The 15,911-nt window shown below is 53.3% G+C and overlaps 2 protein-coding genes across 4 annotated transcripts; both read right to left on the bottom strand.

Moving 5' to 3' along the window:
* Positions 1–1,723: 1,723 nt before the first annotated feature.
* On the bottom strand, positions 1,724–10,073 carry CCNL2 (cyclin L2). Of its 3 annotated transcripts, none has more exons than XM_072975647.1 (11): positions 9,668–10,073; positions 9,184–9,258; positions 8,812–8,921; positions 7,811–7,931; positions 6,789–6,853; positions 4,256–4,355; positions 3,953–4,057; positions 3,723–3,864; positions 3,154–3,262; positions 2,975–3,067; positions 1,724–2,866 (listed from the first exon to the last, which is right to left on the bottom strand). In XM_072975647.1, exons 1-11 carry the CDS (start codon positions 9,977–9,979, stop codon positions 2,512–2,514), a joined length of 1,587 nt encoding a protein of 528 aa, XP_072831748.1. In that variant the 5' UTR covers positions 9,980–10,073; the 3' UTR covers positions 1,724–2,511. The 3 variants fall into 3 exon arrangements, with proteins under 3 accessions (XP_072831748.1, XP_072831747.1, XP_072831749.1); XM_072975646.1 differs by having other exon boundaries at positions 3,154–3,265; positions 9,668–10,072; XM_072975648.1 differs by lacking the exons at positions 1,724–2,866; positions 2,975–3,067; positions 3,154–3,262; ... (1 more) ...; positions 3,953–4,057; positions 4,256–4,355 and adding an exon at positions 5,074–6,205 and having other exon boundaries at positions 9,668–10,072.
* A 2,702-nt stretch (positions 10,074–12,775) lies between these two features.
* On the bottom strand, positions 12,776–15,853 carry MRPL20 (mitochondrial ribosomal protein L20). The gene is made up of 4 exons (XM_072975655.1): positions 15,561–15,853; positions 15,367–15,477; positions 14,286–14,363; positions 12,776–13,195 (listed from the first exon to the last, which is right to left on the bottom strand). Exons 1-4 carry the CDS (start codon positions 15,645–15,647, stop codon positions 13,022–13,024), a joined length of 450 nt encoding a protein of 149 aa, XP_072831756.1. The 5' UTR covers positions 15,648–15,853; the 3' UTR covers positions 12,776–13,021.
* Between the last annotated feature and the right edge of the window lie 58 nt (positions 15,854–15,911).

Here is a 15,911-nt window from a genome sequence, read left to right as displayed (position 1 = left end):
TCTCCGCGCCTTCGTGGTTCGAACTCACGTCGCTCCCCGACAAGCCAGCGGCCCGTAGACGGCCGGAAGTGGCGTTTCGGGTCTGCGGAAGGGACGTTATAAGGGCGCCGGAAATAGGGTTCGTGGGGCGACGGAAGTGGCCGGAGATACTGCGCCTTGGGCAGCGGGTAAAGGACAACCAGCTGCTGTGCTCGCAAAGCCCGGCCTCCCTCCGCCCTGGCCCCCCTCCCGAGGATGGGAGGAAAGGTGGCAGACAAGTGACGGCGGGTCGGCCCTGGGTCCCCCAACCTGGACACTAGGAGTGCCGTGCGAGGCGTAGGCGGCAGAGCCGGGCGCCGTCAGGGAGGACTCGGGAGATCTCGGGACCCGTCGCCCCATCTCCTTGTCTTGCAGCCTCCTCTCCGCCAGTCCGGATAAGCGAAGGAGACCCCGCATCTGGCGCGGGATAGATAAAATGACGCTTTTGCATAGATGGATTCTTTTTCCTTCCTTAAAGCAAACAAGTTTCTATCCTATGACTGTGGAAAGTTTTTGTCCAAAAACCAAAAGCAGCCTGCGTGGAGCATGGGGTTTGCCTAAGACCCAGTGTTGCTCCTCAGGGTAGGGAGCTAAGAGAGTACCGTGGTACCTGCCTAGTCCAGAAGGCTCCTTGTCCTCGCTGAGGTTGGCTAGGATGGGCAAGATCCCGAGTGGACCAGCAGGGGTGCCTGGTAGGAGAGGGATGTGTGAAGAGTCCCATTGGCTCTGCTCAGGGACTTGCCCTGTAGGAGGGTCTTCCGGTGAGTCTTAGCAGGAATTGGCTAGGCCTGGCCACCCCCAGGCCCCAACCTGGCTAAGCAAGGGATGGATAGGCCAGTGGGAGGGCAGAAACTTCAGGCTCCAGGCCCAGGTCTGCAACTGTCACTATGCCCTAATGTGGGAGGGATTGCTTCTGGCTCCCAGGTAGGAAGGTCTATGAACATGTCCACAGCCCACCTCTCACTCCAGCTGTATGGCCTCCCCAGGCTTTTATGGTTTGGTCCTTAAGAGTGAGCCACCAAATGATTATAAATCAATAAAAAATGTTTAAAAAAAAAACCTGTATTAAAGATGCCAAAAAAAAAAAAAAGTGAGCCACCTGCAAGGAGGGCATAGCTCAAGTGGTAGAGCACGTGCTTAGCATGCACCAGATCCTGGGTTCAATCCCCAGTACCTAAAATAAATAAATAAACCTAATTACCCTCCCCAAATAGAATAAATATAAGTAAGGGAAGTTTAAAAAAAAAGTGGACCCTTGGTGCTAACCCTGTCGGTTTCACATCCTGGCTGTACTGACCTCAGGCACCTTTCTCTAGGCACACTGGCATCAGGAAGTCCATGCCTCCCACCTGCACAGAAGTACTGGGGAGAGCTGACAGAGGCTCCAACAGCCCTTGATCTGCATGGAACCCACGCAGGACCAGGAAACAGCCCCAAGGCCCACCGTGCCTACCTGCACCACCAATCCACTCCCAGGGAGGACACCTCCAGGGGTGACACTCCTCCAGGTGCCTTGTTCCTGGATGCTGCCAGCCTGACAGACACCTGCAATGGGTTATAAACCAATGTCTCTCAGGCGCAAGGGGGCTCCGAACCATCTGATCCTTTTCAAACCCTCCCTTCACCCCAAGGGCAGCAGCCTTTGTCAGAACAGGCAGACAGCTCAGACCCATCACAAGCCTCACAGAAGAGCAGGCGCATGGAACTCAGTACAAAATCCAATACTTTAATGAGATCAGAGGCGGCAGCGCAGACGCACCACTAGAACGGGTACCGCGGGCCGTGCACGGTGACAAGCAAGCAGAGCACAGACTACAAATTCTTTAACGTTCCCAATGTCCTGAGTAGAGAGAATTGTGTTTTTCAACCACGGAAAATGCGTATATAGGAAACTTCTCTATTTAGGAGCTGGTGGCCTGCACTCAGCATCACACAGATAAAAATATATGACTTTCAACACAGATCTAAATACCTTCACATTTTAAAAATCAAGAATTCTCTACACAAGTTTTAAGCTGACAGAATTCAAGTTCTGAGTTTTCATATATAGCTTTAACTCATACTGAACACGTTTATTTACAACATGGACAGAGAATAAGGGGCTGTTAAGGCCGTTTTCTCACCGTGAAACACTGCGAAGTCCAAATGTAGGTACAACCTAATATAGGCAAAGGTTCAGAAAGTCATTTTCTCGGTTTGACGTAATTGGGCCTTGGTATGGGAGTGAAGGGACAGTCTCATTAGCACCAAGCCGCACCACCAGGACGAGCGCACCTGCCATGGCTTCCGCAGGCACAGGGCTGTGCTGCCACCAGGTGTGGGCTGGGCCCAGGACAACCCAAAGGGCACCCGGCCGGCCTCTTGACTCCATCTCCAAGTTCATCGCAAAGCCCAGCATCAACACCATTTCCACGATGTTGCGGCCCAGGGCCGGTCACGCCGAGGTGTGCATACCGAGGGCCAGAGAGCAGCCCTCAGTGAAGACCCCACGCCTCACCTGCGGTGCCTGCTGTGCCCGGGGTGGTCCCGCTCGTAGCGGCGGCCTGCACGCTCATAAGACCGGGACCGCTCCCGCCGCTGATCCCTACAGTAGTGACTTTTCTTCTTGTACTTTCCTGAATTGTCTGCCCGCTCCCGTGAGCGGCTTCGGGAGCGGGAGGAGCTCCGGCTCCGAGATGCGTGAGGCTTCTGGGCGGAGTACTTGCAGTCCTTGGACTTTCGGTAGCTCCTCACCTTGGAGCCTTTGTAGGGAGCACCTCGGTGTGCCTGTCTCGGTGGGGAGTCACTCCGGCTTCGTGAGCGGCTCTGTGACTTGGACCCACCAGATGTGGAGCCACTGTCACTTTTCCTGTGCAGGAGAGTACCGTCAAGCCAGTGAGCCCTGCCCTGACAATCTCACCTCCTAGGGAAACAGCTTCCCTCCAGGAGCAACCCCCGTGAGCCCAGCAGCACCCACCTCCTCTTGGGAGAAGCAGATCGCGATGGGGACCTCGAGTAGCTCTGCTCATGACTCCCGCTCCGACTGCGACTCCCGTGCCCCTTCGGCAAGCTGCGAACAGGGCAGGAGCAGTTCCAGACGTGGTCGCTCCAACAGCCCAACAGCCCAACAGCCCACCAGGGCACTTGGGTACTCACCCATTCACTGGGCTATCCACCTTGGCTTTCTTTACCCCCTCCATTTTCCTCTTGGCATTCTTCACAGAGAGCGGGGAAGGCTTGCTTCCTTTCCCCTCTTTGGGGGACTCTGCTAGAATTAGCACGATAAGTTACAACCTGGCCATCACACAATTGTTCTGGTGGGAACTGGCTAGCCAGGCAAGACTGGCTTGTGCTGACTGTGACTCCCTGCTCCCAGCCCAGACTCAGAACCGCAGGACACAGAAAGGCCACAGGCCTCGCTTGCCTCGCTTCAGGGACCGGGGACGGGCATCACGCTTAACTCTAGGAGCTGACACCATCTCCTGCCCCAGATTTATGAGAGTTTCAGCAAAACACAAACTAACTGCATTGCAGAAAGCCTGTTCACATCCCTTCCTGATGAATACAAAAACCAACTCTCCAGGAACGCCTGCCTCACTTCAAACATCACCATGCGCTCATGGGGACGCTGGAGCCTGCAGAGTGCTCAGATTAGCTGCGATTCCCAAAGGAATCTGAAGGAGAGGATCACCCCCGCAGGGAGCAGACTCATACCCGACACTCACCCAGCTTGGGGGCAGGTGAGAACCGTGACGTGCTGTCCAGCACCTGGGCGCCGCCGGGGAGGAGGCCCTTGGCCTGTGCCTTGGCCTCGTCGAGGGCATGCCTGCGCTTCTCCACCTCACCCTCCAGGTGTGTCAGGTCAACCTGGGAAAGCCAGAGCCCGCAGTTCAGAACCGGATGCCTCTAGTCAAACACAACCAACATACTACATGAAAAAAAAAAAAACCAGAACCTTCTTGCGAGTATAGAGCTGCAGGATTTTCAAGCAGATTTCTTGAATTTCTTCTTCAGTTGCTCCAAACAAAAGGAACCAATGGGGACGATTGGGCAGAGGGATCTGTAAAGACAAATACCACTGTGATACTCTCCTTCAACGCCAACAAAATTCTCAGGGTGCTACAACACAAGCCTGCTGGACACCAACAAGGAGGCTTCTTGTTGGCACCAAGAAGCCTGATTTGGAGTACATGACATGAAAGTTTACTGGAGGCTAGTGAAAGCAGCAGACTGGAACCCCCCATGGTGGCCCACTGACCTCCAGCGTCCGGGCGGCGAGATAAATGCAGGCACAGGCGATGCTCTCAGGCTGAAACCTCACAAAAACATCTGTGCGCAGGCTGTCATTCATGTAATTCCTGAAAACCAAACGCAGGAAGAATTGCAACACCCCAGGGCAGCCCACGATACCCATCTGCATCATCTACATAAAGTCACTACTCCCCTACGTAGTCTACTGCCAGGCCTTAAAGCTAGACAGTCCTGGGAACCTCACAAGTTCATGGAGAAACAGTCCAGCTGCTTTTTCTGAATACAGGACAGGAGGACAGGGAAATTACTGAAAAAAATTTTAAAAGCTGGCTGAATGTCAAACAACACGTGTTGCTATAAAAGAGAACCGAGTTTAACTTTACTTTTCCCTCTCAACCTCTAGCCTGCTCTCATGCAAAAGTCAGTGCCTCAGAAAGATGTCTACTGTGGCAGTTCAACGTGTTTGATTAAGGAGCCTTAAATGCTCAAAATCCGTAGTGCAGAGAAACATGCAAACTCAAAAGAATGGGCTGAGCACAAAGCCTGCGAGGGCCTTTCTGAGCCAAGAGGTCCTCTTGTGTCCTTTTCCTTGAAGAGGTGTTCACAGCCTGGCCGCCTTCTTCCACACGGAGTCCACTCGCAAAGGGAAAACGCCCGTGGGTGCACGGGAGCGTCTGCAGAGGAGGGCTCAATGCCCAGAGGGAAACCCTCTTCTCAGGGTTATGAAAGAACTGTTTCCAAATTGTCCCATCTCAACAAGGAGTCTTAAAGTGAACATTCATAAGAGCAGATAAAAGAACAAAATACAAGTTTCATCACAGTCAGTACATTTTAAAAACTTTATCGTATTTTAAAACATACAAAAATACAAAACACTTGCATTTTTTAAAAAGTTAAAGAGTTTTAAAATTGGCTACATTTTCAACATTTTCATATAGATATATTTCTTTAAGATTTACTAGACCGAAATCAGATCTCTCATTAACTTTATCAACATTGCAAAAACAGAAGATCAATTCCACAAGAAAACAGCTGAATAGGTCATATATCTAGTGCTTACACACCCCAGTGACAGGCACACCCCCAGGTGAGCCATGTCATGCTGGGATCTGACTGAACCCCCCCACCCCAACCCCCGGTTATCTCTGCCCTAAATCCCAGATAAACTGATGTACAAACCCAAGGAGAGATTTCTCAGTGATAAATTCTACATATGCCACTGGCAGCACCTGGCTCTGAAGCTCTGCTCCAGGAACCAAGAGGTGACCAAAGAAAAGCCAGTGTGATGGTGCCAAGGCCAAATGTCCCAGAGAGTTGCAAGTAAACAAGTTCAAACATTTTATATAAACATAACCATCAGTAACTTTTGGGTTCTAATAAAAAAATATTTTTAACACTCAAATAGAACTTCCAGGTTCTAAAAAAAAAAGTCCTCAAAACATATACTTAACTGCTATATTTGAAATAAGTTACAATAAAGTGTCATGAAATTATTTAAAGATGCACACCTTTTACTAGAATGTGTCAACACTTAGGTGCTGGAAAGAGTAACTTTAGCACTTCCAGAAATAATAATATCCTCCCATACTAAACTCTGAGTTCCCATCAGCCAATTTGTACAGCTTTCTGTAGAGGTTTTTGTTGTTGTTTTATTTTTTAAAGACAAAGGTATTGCATCTTTATTGCACAGGTATGGCAGTTTTAAAGGACAAAATTCAAGTCAAGACAGTTATCACTCTAGTCATACAATTACCAAAGCACGACAGGTTAACAAGAAGCACAACCGTCAGAGCCACGGCAGCAGTCGGCCAGCACTACACTGCCGCGCGCACACCACCGTCTAGAGCCGGCCTTCGGTGGAGCCTGCACTGGGTTGGCTGAGGACGGCCGCTGTCCCTGCACCAAAGCGCTTGGACAGTAGAGGAGAAGTCTTAGTCACTTACCCTCAGAGGCTACCCTTTGATTGAAAGAGTACAGAAAAGAAAAGTCAAAATAGGTTCTCCATTAGCCACGGCACAGCACCAGACAATTCAGGCAGCATAACTACGACCCTCACAGACTTAACTCCATGGAAACTCACAAAGCACCCAGCACTGAACTGCCACTTTCAGGCCCCTTTCTAGCATGTGCTTTGTTACCATCAATCCCCAAACTGCAGGGAAGCTTTATAACCCCTCCTTCTCCCACAGGACTCTCTTTAATGGAAGCAGTTAAAAGCAGTTTCACAGCAGATATGAAACCACTAAGTCCAGGATGGCACCTGTAAGGAAGACCCTAAGGTGCCAAGTCAACGGCCCCCAAAGGGAAGCCACTGACCGCCCTCCCAGAGGGTCGGGGAGGGGATGGGCCACCTTACCGTTACACCAGTGCCTGTTATTTGGGAGGCTGGTTGGAATTTACCCGGCAGGAACACTGGGCACTCGGACAACTCTAGCCCACAACCACGTCATGGGACTGACTACCCCCTGCCCAAGCGCCTCGCATCAACACACTCCTGCACTGCCCTTGCTGGTCTCGTAAAGCAAGGAAGGCCAACTCACCATGAGGTCTGGACCAGGTGTTGGTTACGCTCACACTCTAACACCTGAAGGTACATAACGATTATCTGGAAGATACGGGTCAGGCAGTTATTACCAAGAACCTTGGGAACCCAGAATTCAGATCTTGAGGGCGTCCATGCAGCAAATAAGAGCCTCAGGCTAGATCCCAGGGCTGGCTCCTGGTCACACGCCCGCTGCACAGCTCGGCTGGAGGGCAGTTTCTGCAGACGCACTTGCCACCTGCTTTTGCAGCCAGGCACCACGAAAACGCGTGAGGACCTAGCTGCACCGTAGTTGGTCCTGCCGGTGCACGGCTGATACTCATTCTTGTCTTCGACACATTTTCCACCAGGGAGCTTAGCCTGCCCTGAACATTTCCGTACCCCAGTCGCCAACAAAACATGGTGTGAAAACACTTTCAGCAAATGAAGAAAAAGCTCTTAAATCTATGGGGAGTAATTTACCAAGAATTTGAATTAATGCCAGAAAGTCACACAAGCAAGAGAGATATGAGGAAACCGCCAATAAAAGGGGGATGGAAACTTGAAAATAGCACTCTTTAAAAAAAAACAAGCCCTGTGTCTGAGTGTAACGTGGAAGGTACACGCGGCACTGCATGCTTCTAAACCAGAGCAGCCTGCAGCGCCATGTTAGTGCATTTCCAAATGAAAGGGCCCAGAATTCTCCAGTTCTTCCATAACAAGAAATAAAGTTAACACTAAAGCTACTTTAGAAAATTATCTGTTGAGAAAAGAAAATGTAAACTGACAGACTGCATTTTTACAGGTTCATCACTATTTCTGAAAGCTCAAACTTAAAAAATGTAATTCCCAAAACTCTTAAAAACAACTATTAAAATTATCATGATACAGGAAGGCTAATGAGCAAACAGTCATTTTCAGATGAGAAATATAAACTGGAAAACCAAGTCAAGGACATTCAGTCCTCTTCAGTTTCTAATCTGCGTAAGAATAGAGCAGGGACTCAGGAGGGCTGACGTGGCAGCTGGGCTGCATACCCACCTTGTGAGGGTGCTTCACGTGGACACAGAAACCCAGCTCTTTGAGAACCCGCCTTTCCGCCTTTATAATTTGATTCTTTAAGTTAACGTAATCTTGATCTAACAGCAGAGGCACAGGCTTTCTACAAAGACAAAGCACGTGGTCTGCATAAGGGTTAAATGAAACAGTGCATTAAGTCCCATGATTACCCCCAAGCAGTGACAACCAACTATAAACACAGTACAGACGGACTTAGGAAGCTCACTTCCTCTAACTAACAAAACCCGCAAAGTCTTCCTCAAGCCTAAGCTACCTACTCGCCCGTCTCCACAATCCCCACATGCTCTGCTTATAGGTGATAAACACGGACAGAGCACAGGGAGGGTCTGCCAACCTCATCGCATAAGGACCACACGTCCTTCGCCAGCTCAAAGTATATGTATGTGTTGCAGATGAACAAAAAAACAAAGAAGCAATGGAAACAAAACGTTTAAGCAGCTGAGACTGTGTTTTACAAAGGACTCCCGTCAGTTTTAGGATGGGAAAGTCGAGGCCAAGGTCCAGGCAGTGGTTCTCAACAGAGGGCAACTCTGCTGTCCCAAGACCACACAGTGATGTCTGGAGAAGTTTCCGGCTGTCACAGCTGAGGGAGGAACTGTTAGCATCTACTGTGGAGGCCGAAGAGGCTTCTAAACATCCTACAAGACACAGGCCAGTTCCCACAACAAAGAATCATCCAGCCCAAAACATAAACTGTGCTGAGGTTGAGAACCCAGCTTGAGAGCATTCAGAGCCTGACGTGGGCAAGCCAGGAGACCAAAACTGTAGACACAGTACCCTGTCCCGCTACCCGTGGCCCTTCACTCATGAAACAGTGTCTGTTGGACACCCCCGAGGCACCAGGCCTCCTCTGGGCACAAGTTTAAGACTTCACACCCCTAAGTTTGTTTCAGGAACATTAGTGTAACTAAATAACCGTAAAAACAAGGGGATGAGTGTTCAGGACAGCCCTGAAGACTCACTTTTTCTCTCTCAGGTGCCGAAGGCGATGAAACACATTGATGACATCCCGAATCCGTCTTGGAGCCTCTTCTATTTTGGAGGCCAGGTGAACACAAGCCATCGACACGTGCTGGAACGTAAGCAATGCAACATACAGACATTTCCAATCACGAGTCTCCAACAGCTGAAGAAGGTCGGTTGAGGGCAAAGAGGAGGTGTACCCTGAGAAAAAGGCCACTTAGGAGAAACCCCGCTACAGCACAGGAGACTTCCCAACCCCTCAAGTACAACACTGCGACCACGTTCTCCTTCCTCTGAACTACCCGGCAAGACAACTCCCCAGCTTTTCCGTCAACACATTTCTGTGGGAAACAACAAGAGGAAGCCCCTACCTCCATGGAATGCTTCACAAAGGACTTGGTATAAAAAAACCGCTGGAACAACACCTGCCCAGTAGCCATAGCCACCTACAAAAGAGAAAGATTTCCATCCTCTTCAAACGCATAATTCAAGGACTTCGAAGTTAAGTCACTGGGTTTCAGGAGGCCCCTGACAAAGAACCAAAAACTAAAACTTCTTGCGTGTCCACAAAGGCTCTTCCCGACCTGCTGCCCTGCCTCCCTCGCCACCTCTGGTGGGCCGTAGCAGTGAAGCTGGGCCAGCGCTCGTCGCGGGTCCCGGATGCCAGGCGGAGACTAAGGGGTCGGGGTCAGGGGTCAGCGCTGGACACAAGTCCCAGGCGGGATGAGAGGGGTCGGGGGTCGGCGCTGGGCCTGGGTCCGGCTGGGCCGGCCTCGCAGCCAACAAAGGGCCCGGCTGCCTCCTCCGGCCGGCGCGGCGGTTACCTCAGCCTGAGGCTCGCGGCCGCTCCCTCACCTGCGGCAGGCGGAGCAGGATGCCGGCCGCCTGGATGAGCTCGCAGCCCACCACGCGGAGGTCGGTCTCCGTGTCTGTGTCGAGGCCACTCGACATGGACGGCGTGAAGCGGAGCTTGTCGTCGGGCAGGAGGCAGTTCTCCAAGGTGATGAGCACCCCGGAGTACAGCCGGTCCCCGATCAGCACCCCCTGCGACGCGGGGACCGCGCTCCCGGAGCCCGGCGTGCCGGCCGCTGTCGCGGGGGCCGCCGGCCCCGGAGCCCCGGCCGTGGCCGTCCCCGCCGCCGCCGCCGCTGCCGCCGCCGCCGCCATTTTGTGCCGCCGACTCCCTTTCGAGCTCCTTCCCGGCAGGGCGGCTCCTCACGACGCTCTACGGCCGCGACCGCCCCGCCCCGCCACGTGCCATTGGTTCGACCGGCGGACGGCCCGGCGCCGCCTTCTCGCGATTGGCTGTGCCTCCTGCCCGTCAGCGTCGTGGCTGACGTAGCAACCCGGCACGGGAGCAGGCGCGGGCGGGCTCGTTACCCAGTGGGCCCCGCAGCGGCCGAGCGAGGCCGGGGTCTGGGCCCCGACCCGGAAGCACTAGTGGCTGATGCCGGCTCCGGGCACCCTTTAGGGCCCGGACTGCTTCGGCGCGGTGGTTCGGTCTTCGCAAAGGACCGGGAGCTCGTGAGGCTTCCACCGCTGCCCCAGGCTTCCTGGGGGTCTGGCAGGGTCCGGCGGGCGCCCACTGTTCCGTGGGCCCGTAAGGGGGTGGCGGCTCTCCCTCTGCCGGGATTGCGCCCTGCGGGCCACTGGAGCAGGGAGGGCTTGGTTGGAGGCGTCGAAGGTCTCGGAGGCCCCCGGCCTGAAAGCATTGACGCACGCGCTGGTAAGTTGTCCCCAGCCCACGCCCAGCAGCAACGTCATACGTTTGCCAGTTAATTCGTGGCCGCTGGCATGGTCTTTACTCTCGAGCGTTTACTGAGTCCAGGTTTAGGGTAAAGATACAACGCCAGATTCAGAGTTCTTGCCTTCAGAATTGAGTCCACAGGAAGAGAGAAGATAGCTGGAAACGTTTATAATGCGGTGTTTCTACAGAGCCACTGACTGCAAAAGGCGTGAGTTCTAACCGAGTTGGGGGGCGAGGAGCCAGGCTAGGATGCCCCCCGGGGCCACGGGAAGAGGCTGAGACTGTATACTGCAAACAGCGGGAAGCCGTCGAGGGATTTGACCCTCCATTCCCCCACCGGTTGTAGCAGGCGCTCTCAGGATTAATGACTGACAGCTTCTGGTGGTTTTTACATCACCAGGCAGCAGTGTTGCTGTCACGTCAGATGCAGTATTAGTTGTCTGTTGCTGAACAGTTATTCTAAACGTTTCACCAGGACTAGTGCAAGAACCTGTGTAAGGATGGTGGGAAGGCCTTGATGACTGACAGCTTGAGGTGGGGGCAGGTTCAGACCCTTGGGATCTGCCAGTAACTGCACTCAACTCAAACCTGCCCAAACCCAGAGGCCACCACTGGCTTTCACTCAAGTGAGACTTGACCCTGCAGCTCAGGAACAGTGCAGGCTAAAACCCAGTCTCTCTCTTCTCCACTCCCGTGAGCAACATGGTTACAGTGCCCCGTCTCCCCTACCCCTAGGCTGCCAGGTCCTGGATGTCTCCTCTTTGCAGGCTACAGCAGCACACTGTCCATGAAAGGAATAATTTCCTCATCCAGAAGCCCCAGGAAAGAGCTTCTCATTGGGCCTTCTTGGATTACCTGTCCATTTCCTGAACAGCTAGAGGAGAGGGAAGAGCTGATGGCTCTAGCCAGTCAGAGCCAGGCTCTGGTCCTTGGCCTGCATGAAAGGAAAACTGGGTCCTGTGGCTGGAGGGGGCGTGGGTGCCAGGAGCAGCCCACAGTTGTCTGTCACATCCCCATCTTCCTTTACCGAGATGAACAAAGAAAAGGCAGCTCCTCCACATCAGTGCATTCTGCACAGTACTTGGTCCCCACACCAGAGGACCCTCTGTATTCTCTACCCTGTTGTCTGTGGATGAACTGATGAACTGTGTAGTCAGCCACTGCAGTGGTTGTGGCAAAACAGGACTCAGCCCCGGGCCTCCAAATGCTTACAGTTCAGTGGCCATCATTAGACACCGTGACAAGGGCCAGGAGGAGGGGCCTCTTAGGAAGCCATTGCAGTATTTGGAGCCAGAAGAGATGTTGGCCTGTGGCGAGGATGGAGAAGAGTGCACAGTTGGAGGTGGGTGTTGGGTCCAAAGAAGTAATTTCTTCCAGGGGACTGCTGGCAAAGGACAGAGGAGGGCATCACCGTAAGACTCAGCATGGGAGTTTTGGAGTGGGGCCAGGTGGGCATTGCCAGGTAAGTGCAGGAGTCAGACAGCGACCCTGGGCTTAAAGAGCTCTCCTGGGCCGAGGGTGTGAGGAATGGTGAGGTAAGAACCCTGGTTGGCAGCAAGCAGAGGAAAGGGAGTGTGTGACCTTTGGGGTCCAGGACTGACAGTATCCCTTGGGTTTTGGTACTAGGAGATAGCTCGTGAGAGCTATCGGGTGAGCCCGATAACAGACCAGATAGGAGGTGGGAGCTACAGGGGCTCAAAATGCAGAAGAACAAGGCCGAGGGCAGAACTAGCTCCCAGAGACAGCAAGGGGAGGCCCTGGCCCCATGCAATGGATAGTGGGGACACAACTGGCAGTGCTGAGAAGTTACTTCTGGACTTGGCTCTGTTATTAATGAAGTCAGGTATCTGGGAGAGGGACTGGAACCCTACATTAAGGCTTCCCAAGTAATCTGATGGTCATCCTGCCTGTGGGGGCTCAGGTGAGACTGGGACCCCGCTTGCTGCCTGCTGGGCTGGAAGACAGCAGGAAGCCTGGTGCTCAGAGTGGCTGAAGAGCTGAGCCGTGGAATCCCTGCTGGAAACAGGCGGGATGGGCAGGGCCAGAGATCACAGGCCTGGCGCACCCCACCCCCTACTTGCAGGAGGATCTAAGGTTCCTAGAGGCGCATGTTCAGTTGACCCCCTCTCACCCTGGCAGCCTCACTCACCACATCACAGGCACCCAGGCAGGCGCACCTGCGGTGTGTTTGCTGACACCAAAGAACACAGCTCAAAAAGCCCAACACCACACAAGCTTTATTTACAAGATCCATGTGAGATATTTCTGAACCTGTGCCAATGAGAAGACAGGCCTTTTCTCTCAGGGCTGTTAACTGAAGTGTAAAGGAACACAAACACAAGTCAGACTTACACTGCTCACAAATACTTCTTAGTCCCTATTTTAGTATAATCATCACAGCAGGGAAAAGCCTTTCCCTAAGATGCTCAGCTGCAAAGGACAGTTGGTGTCGGCATCCTCCTTCAGTGGTGATGTGCCACCCTGGAAAAAATGCCTTCTGGCTCTTTCCCATCCCCCAAGGCAGCAGCAAATCCTTCCTGTCGCCTCCTTTTGGCTAAAGAAGCCAAAGATTTAAAAGTCTTTGGTTCATAGATGGCTAGGTCTGCGAGTACTTTCCTGTTGAGCTCCACCCGGCACTGGAAAGAGAACCAGAGTCTGTTTCAGCATCAAAAATGCATTTCAGTGAAACATAATTAGACTCGGAACACAGCTGAGCATCCTACGATTTGAATCACCTCAGCAAATATCACGTGAGCATCAGAGGGAGAGGGGAGTGGTGAAGCAGGACCCTGGAGGGTCAGTGTGGACAGGGGTTGGGTAGGGGCATTGCTCCTGGTGCCAGCCATGGACCCAAGGGCCTTCTTTAGAGATTTCTGGCCGGGGGTGACCCTTTAAGTCATCTGGGAAGAGGAAACCGCAATTCCCATTTTACAAATGATGAAAAATGAGACACAGAAGAGGCACGAGCAGAGGAACCAGGATCAGAACCAAGCATTCCTGATTTCCACAAGAGAGCCAGACTACCAAGTAAACATCAGAAAACGGATGGACAGTGCCAGGGAGCCTGAAGTGCAGAAAAAAGAGGGGAGGGTCTCCTGGCACTGAATGCAGCTACGCAGGAGTGGATCCTGTTCTACTACGTGGGACCCATGGGCCTTGGGCAAAGTCCCTCTCCTTTCTGAGCCTCAGCTCCCCTCAGTCAAATGGAAGTGTCACCCTCACACTTACCCTGAGGATCTCTGTGAAGTGCCAGAGACAGGGTCTGGTATAAGGCAGAAGCATAACACCCACTCCCCCAGCTTTCTGGGAAATAATTTAAGTGCACACAAAAGCAGAGAAAATAGGATAATCACCAGATGCAGAGATTTTGTGACACGTGCTTCATCTCTCCCCTCCAAGATGTTTCCCCTCCTTTTTCATTATGAGTTTCAACTTGATCTGCTACCTCATCAGAATTCATTCAGTGTAAAAACTTTGAAATTAAACTTTAAAGTCAAGTCTTCCCATATTTTTTCTTGATGGGGAAACACCAAGGCCCATGTCTTGGTACCACAGGGCAAGGGCAGAGCAAGTGTGACAAGTCCCTGAAGCTGCTAGAACTGCACCCCAAGAATGAAAGCAACGTTAGGGCGCTAACGTCCCACCGTATGGGCTGCTGGACCATGACAACTGGGAAGACTTATGAAGCCGTTCAGCGTTGCAACAGAACCACATCCTCAACCGTACCTTAATTAAATTGGCAATGAATGCTGGGTACTTCAGGCCGTGTTCCTGGGAAGCAGCTGTAATTCGATTAATCCAGAGCTGAAATAAGAAAATTTTTAAGATGCTTCAGAACTAGCAGTATGTTATGTCCACACCTCCCAGCAAAGGTTCTAACTAAATTAAAAGGTTTTTTGTAAAAGCAAATACCAAAGTCAGTGTTTTATTCAGGCAAACAAGCTGTAGTACAGACACCGTGAGCAAAGGCCTGGGCTCTTTACCCAAAGGCCAGCTTCCTTCTAAAGGGTTTAGCAAGAAGGTCATGCGCTGGGAAGCGTTAATTCCACACGTTTATCCAAAGATGAGCAAGAGTCTCTGCCAGGCACAGCTCCAAAGGGACCCGCGGATGGACTGTGACAGCCAGTGAGACGGGTGTCGCCAGGCAGGCGTGGAACAATCCAGGTGGAAGCTGCAGGAGGGGCCTCACAAAGGACCTGGCTGGCCAGAAGCAGCGGGTCCGTTCCCTTAACCACAGGGAAGTCAAGGCTTGTAGGCAGGTGGGAAAGATCGGGAAGCTCTGAATGGATCTGCTAAACAAGGTGGGGCCTAAGAGACTCTTTCAAGGCATTCTTTTCTCAATCTTAAGACACACTCAAGTCAACTTTCTTCCTGTGTTTCAGTGGTTCTCAAGTTTGAATGCGCATCAGAACTACCTAAAGGTTTGTTAGAACAGATTGCTGGGCCCCACCTCAAGAGCTCTCAATTCAATGGGTGCCCGCGGGGTGGGGAGGTGCTGAGACTCAGCATTTCAGCAGGTTCCGTGCAAGGCTGCTGCTGCTGTTGCTGCACCGGGACCCTGCGCTGAGACCCTCCGCTGTCCTCCAGCGGCAGGCGCACGTGTCCCCGACTGAGCGGAACCCCACGGGGAGGGCGGGGCTGCCGAGGCCGGTCCTCGCAGACCACGTGCACAGGAACGACTGGCTTACGGGCTGGGGCCGCCTCCGCGGCGAGTGAGGCCCTGCTGACTCTCCAGGGTCAGAGTCGCCGCCCTTAGCTCCGGAGGGTCCGGGGCAGCGAGGCGGAGGCCGACGCGGGCTGGGCTTACCGTCCTCATGTTCCTCTTCTTCAGCCTGCGGGCTCGGGTGCATTTCACGAACGCTCTCGTCACAGCTCTGACCGCCAGCCGGTAGCACCGATTCTTCCTTCCTCGGAAATGCTGGGTCAAGAAATGGGAGACAACGCGGTCGGCGGGGCCCATACGCGCGCCGGGCAGGGGCGCGGGGCGCGCGGCACACTCACCCGCGCGTGCTTCAGCACCTCCTGGACCCGCCAGTAGCGGTCGGTGAGGCGGCTCCGCAGCCAGAGCGGCGCAGTCAAGAAGACCATGGCGCCCGCCAGCCGGCGCCTCAGTCCAACAAAGCGCGCGTGTCTTGCCCTCGCCGCCGCCGCCGCGCGAGCACTTCCGGGTCAGCGCCCCCCCACCACACAGCGATTTCCGGCGCGCCGCGCGTGCGCTCCGGGCCCGCGCCCTCGCCCTGCCCAGTGCGCGTGCTCAGGAGGGGCGGGGCGGGGCGGGGCGGGGCGGTGATGGCTGGAGGTGAGCCCCTAGCGGAGGTTGGCGGGTCCTGCAGAGCCCAGCCGGGCCCCGCT

Source organism: Vicugna pacos, chromosome 13 (genome assembly GCF_048564905.1).
Source record: "Vicugna pacos chromosome 13, VicPac4, whole genome shotgun sequence".
In the NCBI taxonomy this organism is placed as follows: domain Eukaryota; kingdom Metazoa; phylum Chordata; class Mammalia; order Artiodactyla; family Camelidae; genus Vicugna; species Vicugna pacos.
The sequence above is the reverse complement of the archived record's forward strand: the minus strand, read 5'-3'. Positions and strand labels throughout refer to the sequence as shown.